The sequence below is a fragment of the Colossoma macropomum genome, unplaced genomic scaffold (assembly GCF_904425465.1).
Source record: "Colossoma macropomum unplaced genomic scaffold, Colossoma_macropomum, whole genome shotgun sequence".
NCBI classification, from domain to species: Eukaryota; Metazoa; Chordata; class Actinopteri; order Characiformes; family Serrasalmidae; genus Colossoma; species Colossoma macropomum.
Window position 1 is genome coordinate 7,271,640 of NW_023494800.1, and position 8,684 is coordinate 7,280,323.

Sequence of the window (8,684 nt, forward strand, 5' to 3'; positions counted from 1 at the left end):
CTTGAGCATTTTTCACAGTTTTTTTTAACACTTTTCCATTTTTCAGAATTTTTAGCTTTAGTTTTTCAATTTACATCTCCATATATTTTAGTTATTATTATTATTATTATTATTATTATTATAGTAAAGATAAAAAAAATGATCTGGACATTTTTCGATTTTTTTCGTCCTGCCCACGGTGTCGCCGACCAATCAGAGGCAGCGAGGTATTAAACGCGTTTTCGTCATGCAAGGGAATCCTCACAGCCAATCGGAGACAAGGACCGGAGTCGATCCGACCAATCAGACACGGAGATACGTTAAATGCATTTAAAAGGGGGATTTTTGAAACTAAACAGCTTCACTCAAGTGAGATCGGGGGGAGAGACGTGGAGGGCCTGATTAGCAGCGTTATAAACTCAGTTCTCTTACGTTGGTTGGCTCTAACGTTACGTATCTGGTTGTTAAATAGAGTTTATCTCCGCTGCGAGGGAGTCTGGGCCTTTTGTTTCAGTTTATTTTAGTTTCTGGATCGAGGATTAGCCGCTTCTGCGGTAGCGGAGACAGACACTGCGGTGGAGCTTGGTGACTGAGGTGATGCTCTTCAGGACAAACTAGCTGGGCTTCTGCGCTACTGAGTGGTATTCTCTAACGCAGTTTACGGAAAGTACTGAGGGTGTATGTTTCTTTTCATTTAAAGTTGTTTCGTCAGATTATTGGCTGCGTTAGTTTAGCTATCAGTGGATAAAAACCGGGGTTAGTATGGCTAAAGCAGGGTTAGCTTTCCGGCTAACAGGCTAACGCTGGTGCTGGCGTTTCTTCCTAGTTAGCCAGCTAAACTAGCTAACCGAGCAGAAAGAGCTGATCGATATTCCCGTTAAATAAGCCCTTATAATCCTGCATAACGCTCTGTTTCGTTCTAAATATAGGCTAAAGTTGACTCTTTGGCTATAAATAAGATCCGTTTAGGCTGATGGGTGTCTCACGTTAGCTATTGAGGGTTAAAGGCGACAAGTTGGCTTTCTAGTTACCTCCAAATACATAGATACATTTTCCTGACTGTTACGATGTAAACGTAAGGTTGATATTGGATATCTGGCTATAAATAATGCTTAATGTTGATTTTCTAGCTTTAGTGGTGTAACTGCACTCTTAAAAGTGGTTCTTCCAGATTGATGGAGAATCTTATATATGGTTCTGTATAGCACCAAAAGGGTTCTTCTATTTTTATAAGCTTGACATCATAGCAATAGAAGAACCCATTTTGGTGCTGTATAGAACCACATACAGCACATTCTCCATCAATCTGAAGAACTACTTCGCCATGCGAAGAGCTATTTAAGCATGAAGTGGTTCTAAATAGAGCTATTTTATTAGTAAAGAACCCTTGAAGAACCTTTTTTGTGAGGATGTAGGTTATATAACTCTTGGTATACAATATCTAAGTACACTCAAAGTAAGTTTAGGTAGCTGAGTTAACTAGCTAAAGGAGTTCAATGTGGGTTAAACTCATTGAAATGTTTTATAACATGCCTTTCATGCTTGTTCTCTTTTAGGATATGGATCCTGCTGTTAAAATCAGATCCTCTAAAGACCAGATCATTCGGAAGGCAGACAGTGAAAAGGTAAATGGTGTAGTCCAGTGTTACAATACTCAGTGAAATGTGTCTGTGGTCAACATCAAATGGGCTTAAAGGGGCATTCTGGCCTACCAGCATTTAATATTTTAATGTATTGGTCTTCTGTGGTGCCGCATTGCACCCCTCAGCCACACTGGCTGGACAGAATTTACATGTGTCGCTTTTGTGTTTTTCATTATCAGTGTTCTCTCACTACATTACACAAACACGAGAGACGAGCTATGATGGTCAACAAATCTTGACTGATAGCCACTGATTTAGATACTAATAAATACATCTGTGGTGCTTGCTAACTTTAGTGGTCTAGCATTAGCATCATTTTGTTTAACTTTTTTGCTATTCCCCAGTTTCAGTACTGGTTTTAACAAGACCTCTACATTTCCTCTCAGGGTAATCCCCGGCGCCATCTTAAGGGTTCCATTACTTTATTAGCTGAATAAAGGGTGGTAGAAGAGCCCTCAGAGGGCTGATGGATGGACACCAGTGTCTGCTTCGGCAGCAGAACTTGCCCAGTAATCATTGCAACCAAATGCGTTTCCCTTTTCAAACCCTCAAAAAATGATGGGCAAGCTGTGTACAGGCTACAGCAATAAAATACTTTAAAATCCCCAACATTTCAAACCCATAACATTCAATTTTTCTCTGCTAGCCGGCTCATTGGTGTACTTTAGGCTACACTGCTGACAATAATAAAAGGAAAGGCACTACTCACTGGTTCTACTCCAATTTTATAGCCAGACAAAGCAATTACTTGCACAATATGTACATTATTCTCTAACAACTAAGGTTTCGCAGTGCAAAGTTTGCATGGCTAGCCAGTTAGTTCACTAAGGCCAATCTGCCATGTACAAATGTGTTCTGTTTGAATAATCCACTCCTCGCTCTTCTGCCACAAGTGGCCGCTTGTCTAACAGCGGTGGGACCCACATCTGAATGGTGGGGTGAACTGGGTGAGGGCCAGTTTGAATATGGATTTGAAATCAGGCCTTTGTTAAAGGAGTGATTCAGGTAAAAAGTTTATCCAGCTCTTGAATATTTCAAACAGCCCGTAACTACATAGCCACCCTAAAACATTTGTAGTTTTACAAAGTTTACTTCAAGATACATGATCAGAATGGGTGGTTTCCTGGTCTGTTAACTAAATCTAGGCGATAGGGTGATGTAAACAGATATCATTGATGATGGAAAGTAACCCATTGGCGAAGTGTAAAAGGCGATAAGAGCTAAGAGAGAATTGGAGAGGGCTAATTTACCCTTAAGCAGCTTGCAAAATATGTTGAGAAACTATGGCCCATGTTTAAGTAGTATGTGGGCTCAGGCTATATTATTGACTAGATAACATTGTGCTAAGTATTTTTAGGTATCGCCCAGACTTGCTATACTGCTGCAAGAAGTGAGCAGGCATGTTTGCAACAGATGGAGTGTTATGTTTTGTCTGTTTGGCGACTGTTCCTGTAATATAACACACGTCTAAACCTTTTAGTTTATAACTAAGGGCTGTTAAGGAAGTAACCACCAGTAAACTTTTAAATGGTATTAAAATAATTACCCTGAATACCTGCAAATCTCTGCCTTTTAATTTAAATGGTCATGTTTCTAAAGAGGCCCTTCTCCCCTCCTTTGTAAAGGTTTTAAGTGAGGGACCGAAGAGGGTTCCTGTGGCACAGGTCTGCCACAAGCCAGTGCCTATGCCGAGTCACACGCACATTCTTGGTGCATCACAAGGGCCACAGCGTGTGCAGCGGCCACGGAGTCAGCATAAGCCAGCGGTCAGCGGGCCTCCTGTGAAAAATGCTTCTAGTGGAAATCAGAATGTCAGCCCAGCTCAGGCTCATCCTGCACCTCAGGCTCAGCCTAAACCTCAGCCACAGAGCCAGCCAAGACCCTGCGCCACCACTGAGCCAGTCAAAGCTGCTGAACCCAGCACACAGGAGAAGCCCAACCGTAAGCATCTCTTGACATGTACAACCTGATTTGCGAGGCATGCCTTGCTCATTCATTACTGTGTACTTTATAGTATAACATACAGCTTGCCACCACATTTGATTCTCATCCATTGCCTGCCATTTTGGCTGAACACAGCAGTGCCATCAGTAATGGATTAAAATGCAGTTTAGTGCTTCAATAGTTGCTATTGTTATATAATGGACATTTGAACATTTTATTTTTTTTTTAAGTCCCATTAAGGACAAGAAATTAGGTAATGTAAAGTCATCTAAGTTTAAGCACATTTAACTCTCTCATTTATGTTGTATTTGCTTGTTTATCTGGTGAATTCTGTTTTTTAAAAAGTCACTCGACCCTGATGATTTTTGCCTGCCTCAAAAACATCTCATCTTTTTGGCTACGTCACCATGCACCAGTGTGTAAGGGACAAATTGTTTCATCTGCTGCTTTATGACCTATTATCAAGCAAAAATGTTCAGCTAGCTTAAAAACCCACGCTTAAAAACCCATTAATGTCCAGGAACACACATGCATTGATTTCCTGTTTATATTGACTATAATGTATGTGCACTTTACAACCCTTTGTTGCTGCTGTAACACTGCATTTTTAGGATTCTTAGTTTCTGTCTGTGTAACTTGAATTGGTTACTGTTTGTGTTGACTGTTTTCTTAGAAAAACCGGTCAGTGGAATCACCATTGCATCCAGTGCTGGAAAGTAAGTAGTTCTGAACACTAATGTGTTTTTGAGTTATAGGGAAAAGTCACAACTAAATCTGTAGCACTGAGAGGTAGAATGGAAAGACATTAACCATTACTAAAGGCAAGTCCTTACTTTCAACATATCAAATGTTGAACTGGCTGGAACGGCTCAGTTTGAAAGTATTTGTTTGTCCAATCTTCTTATCCTCATCTAAACTTTTCATTTTGCTGCAGGAAGCCTTGGAGCTTGGAGAACTTTGATATCGGCCGTGCACTGGGAAAGGGCAAGTTTGGGAGTGTGTACCTGGCCAGGGAGCGACAGACTAAGTTCATCCTGGCCCTGAAAGTGCTGTTTAAAAAGCAGCTGGAGAAAGCTGGTGTGGAACACCAGCTGAGGCGAGAGGTGGAGATCCAGTCTCATCTCAGGTGTGTTGCTTAAACATGTGCTTCAAATAAGGTTGTGCAGCAGTATCTTTTACTGATCGGTCAGTTCTATTCATGTTGACTTCTGCACACCTTGTAAATTGTATTTACCTTACCTGTTAGGGTAGCTTTTATGTATTTTTTTTTTTATTTATTTATTTTGCATATCATATGTATGGTTGATTCTCATGCAGGTAAAGGGCTAATAAATGTTTACATTTATTATTTATTATATTTATTTAGTGAACATTTCTCTCTTCCCAAGCAGTGGCAGACTTTTGCCATGATTCTCAGCCCAGAGTCAATCAGAAAATGCAATGCATAAAGGACGTTGCTTTTGATCAGAAAACATGCCAAATTGAAAATTATTTCTCGTGATCTTCACTCTTTTGAAAATGTTTGCCTTAAGATCTGGCAGACAGTACTCTGAATACAACACCTTTAGTCTGATTCTAAGTAAGACTCGTGTCTATAGTGACTTGTACTACAGGAAACTTGATTTTAACGTCTTCCTTCTCTCCTGGCGTTTCCTTCATGCTGTTGGCCCAAGCAGGCATCCAAACATCCTGCGTTTGTACGGCTACTTCCACGACTCGGCACGTGTGTATCTCATCCTGGAGTTTGCCCCCAAAGGGGAACTGTACGGAGAACTGCAGCGCTGCGGGACGTTTGACGACCAGCGCAGCGCCACTGTGAGCAAGTTTTCCATTACTCTACAGCTAATACCAGTTAGACTGCAAAATGAACTGATTCTACTTTGAAATATAATGTTTTTAACAGTATGTATTTGGTCACCAAAAAACATTTGTGTAAAGGTGTTTGGGGGGTGGGGGGGGTGTTCTATCTAGATTTGATAATACATGACTCTACCAAAAGTGCTGATACACATGTTCAGTACAAAGCATGCAATATTATTGTATTAAACTTTCCTTTTAAAGACATGGCATGCCATTAATTTGTGTTGTCTTGCTATGTTCCTTGTAGATGATGCCCAACAATCTTTTATAGTAACTATATAGTTCATTTTTCCATTGCTGCAGTGTGAATAGTGCATCATTTAAATGCAATTTCAAGTTCATCTGAAAAGTTTTGTTTTTTTGTTTTTTTTTCAGTACATAATGGAGCTGGCTGATGCCCTGAACTATTGCCACTCAAAGAAAGTGATCCACAGGGACATTAAACCTGAGAATCTATTGCTAGGGGCCAATGGTGAGCTGAAGATTGCTGACTTTGGATGGTCGGTCCACACACCATCCTCCAGGTATACCTGATTTGCAATACGTCAAGAGCTAAACTTTTTTTTTTTTTATTACCAACCATTAGACTGCTGTACCACTTGGATCTGTTTGGACACGGGTGTTTTTTTTTGAGAATGGGTAAAAGGGCTGTCTTTCCTCTCTACTTGAATCATCAGAGATCCTGTAAGTGTAGCTCAAAGCCACCATGTCGCAGATCTCATAATTGCTCATTATCATGGTCAAGGTTAAATACCAGGACAAGGATCTGACGTTAATGAAATTAGTTTGAATGGGATCAAGATCACAACCATGCTGGAAACCTTTTATCTTTACTGTGTTAGGGGTAGATCTTGTCACAGCATTTGTGGCTGCCTCTGCCTGCTGCAATAATTTAGCGGTATTGGAATTAAATGAAACGGTGGTTCCCTGGTGCTGTAGCTCCTGTAGTTCCCCTGTGCTGCATGTTGGGTGCTTTCCAGGCTTTAAATGACCATATCCAACTATTCGGCTCATTAACAAGCCTTTCCTGAGTTGAGGTGTGTTGAAGTAAGAGAAATATTCAAATGTGTAGATAATAGTCCAGAATGAAAGAACCACTGAAATAAGTTAATGTTTTGGTTGTTTTTATTCTCTAGGAGGTCGACGCTGTGCGGCACCCTGGACTACCTTCCTCCAGAGATGATAGAGGGGAAAACCCATGATGAGAAAGTAGATCTCTGGAGTTTAGGAGTGCTCTGCTACGAGTTTCTGGTTGGACGTCCACCCTTTGAAACAAAGAGCCATGAAGAAACCTACCGGAAGATCTCTAGGGTAAGTGTGTGGGAGACAATAACTGTCTGTAAAACTTTCTAGCTTACATTAAACCATATTTTTGGATGTTTATAGGAATGGGCAGAGCTAAACTGCTGTAGGTGGAAAGGGTGGATATATGAGATATATGTAAATGTGCTGGTTTTCATGACCTCATGGTGCATTCAAATTTTTTTTTTGAATTCAGTTTAGTTTCTATAGGGACCATTCTACCAAATTAGTTTAAGCTGTTTCCCCAGTAAAAATAATTCTAGTTAAAAAAACAGAAACAATTATTCAGACCTTATTTACAAGGCTTGTGATCTGCTTAAATTAATTGAGTAGTTATTTACACACACACACACACACACACACACAATTATTTTTAGGGCACTTTCTATTGGGACTTGGCTTTTCCAAACCCTAAGTCCTAAAATTTAAACTTTTGGAAATAATACTTGGGGTAAGTGAAGTTGTAAGATTTAGATTTACCAGGATTTATCAAGAAACATTGTGCATGTGTTAAAATGGCTGTGTAATCAGATAATACGGGTGCTACACAGGCCTGCCTGCCGTCCAGAACTGTCTCTCATTAAAAATGTCTTTCTGATTAAGCTCAATATACAACAAAGGATTTGTATGGTTGCACAGCTGAAGACTAACAGAAGAATGGCAAAAAATGCTTTCAAATCTGGATCAATGTGTCTTCAGTCCCCAAAATTATTAATAGAAAAGGTGATGTAACACAGTGGTAAACATGCTCCTGTCCCAGCGTTTTTAGAGCATGTTGCAGGCATCATTTGGAATGAGCATATTTTCCAAAAACAATGAAAGTAAAATGAAGGTAAAACATCAAATATTGTTTCATAGCATTTCATATAGTGTCCCAACTTTATTGAAATTGGGGTTGTAGCCTTGTGTTTTTTGTAAAACAAATAATGCAGTAATAAACTTAGTCATGTACTAAAAACATGGAGTAAAAGGGCTAAAAAGATTAGCCTAAATGCTGATGTACCTCTGATTTAATTTTGGTATGGAAACCCCAGAAGCCTTAAAGTGCACAAGTTTTGTAAATGCATATTTATCAAGTTCTCTGCTGCCCACTTTTGAGATCTACCGCTCAACATTTGGATGCTCCTTTCCAAAACTTTCATTGCTTATTTTGCTTGCATTGCTTATTCATTGCTTGTTTTGAAAAAAATGCTCAACAGTCTCTGGATTTCTGTGCCTGCGCAGGTTGAGTTCACCTATCCGGCCCATGTGAGTGAAGGGAGCAGAGATTTGATCAACAAGCTACTGAAACACAACCCCATGCACAGGCTTCCCATCCAGGGAGTACTGAGCCACTACTGGGTTGTGGAATACTCCACCAAAAAGCCCACCACTTTGACACCAGCTCCTACGGCTGGACAGTGAGGAGGGTGCCGTTTGTTTGCCGCTTGTGATTGCAGCTGCTGTGGAGAAACTGAAACTGTGGATTATTGCTGACTTTTGGCAGGAATCCTGAGCCTGGCTGCCTTTTTTCTCTCCCCTCACATGCTTTTGGGAATACCATCTGCGTTTGTCATCTTCCTTCTTGTGCCAGTCTCGTCTTAGCGTTTCCCTCTCGTTTTGTAAATATTTAACTGTTCACAATTATGAAATGTAATATTTTACCTGTTATTACTTGAAACAATAAACATTAAGTATCGTTGAAATCGTTGACTACAATCAGGGAGATCATTTCAACACTTTTGGCTACAAAAGTCTTATGGTGTTTGCTCAGTTAAATCTCTGCAAACTTAATTGTAATGGAAGTAAATGGCAGGTTGGAGCCTTTTCAAATATTCAGTGTTCTTTCCCCAGATAAGTGCAATATGTGAATGTGGTCTGCTTGGGCCAGGTGCTTTTTGGGGTGTTGTGTGGTTTTTATTATTTGGCTTTATGCATCAAACTTTATTGCCACTCTTAATAAAAAGAAAATGATGC

The 8,684-nt window shown here is 40.0% G+C and overlaps 1 protein-coding gene across 3 annotated transcripts; it reads left to right on the forward strand.

The window, feature by feature from the left end:
- Positions 1 to 352: 352 nt before the first annotated feature.
- On the forward strand, positions 353 to 8,684 carry aurka (aurora kinase A). 3 transcript variants are annotated; one of them, XM_036588137.1, is made up of 9 exons: positions 353 to 657; positions 1,536 to 1,604; positions 3,248 to 3,563; positions 4,240 to 4,282; positions 4,501 to 4,692; positions 5,243 to 5,381; positions 5,802 to 5,950; positions 6,563 to 6,737; positions 7,953 to 8,684. In XM_036588137.1, the coding sequence occupies exons 2-9, from the start codon at positions 1,539 to 1,541 to the stop codon at positions 8,130 to 8,132; spliced, it is 1,260 nt and encodes a 419-aa protein (XP_036444030.1). In that variant the 5' UTR covers positions 353 to 657; positions 1,536 to 1,538; the 3' UTR covers positions 8,133 to 8,684. The 3 variants fall into 3 exon arrangements, with proteins under 3 accessions (XP_036444030.1, XP_036444029.1, XP_036444028.1); XM_036588136.1 differs by having other exon boundaries at positions 353 to 642; XM_036588135.1 differs by having other exon boundaries at positions 353 to 573.

What these genes read in the sequence shown, in the direction of transcription:
- aurka (XM_036588137.1), top strand. Translation starts at nt 1,539, where the DNA reads ATGGATCCTGCTGTTAAAATCAGATCCTCTAAAGACCAGATCATTCGG. An exon ending in GAGATCCAGTCTCATCTCAG is followed by an intron (nt 4,693 to 5,242) that starts GTGTGTTGCTTA and finishes TGGCCCAAGCAG; the next exon opens with GCATCCAAACATCCTGCGTT. An exon ending in GTCCACACACCATCCTCCAG is followed by an intron (nt 5,951 to 6,562) that starts GTATACCTGATT and finishes TTTATTCTCTAG; the next exon opens with GAGGTCGACGCTGTGCGGCA.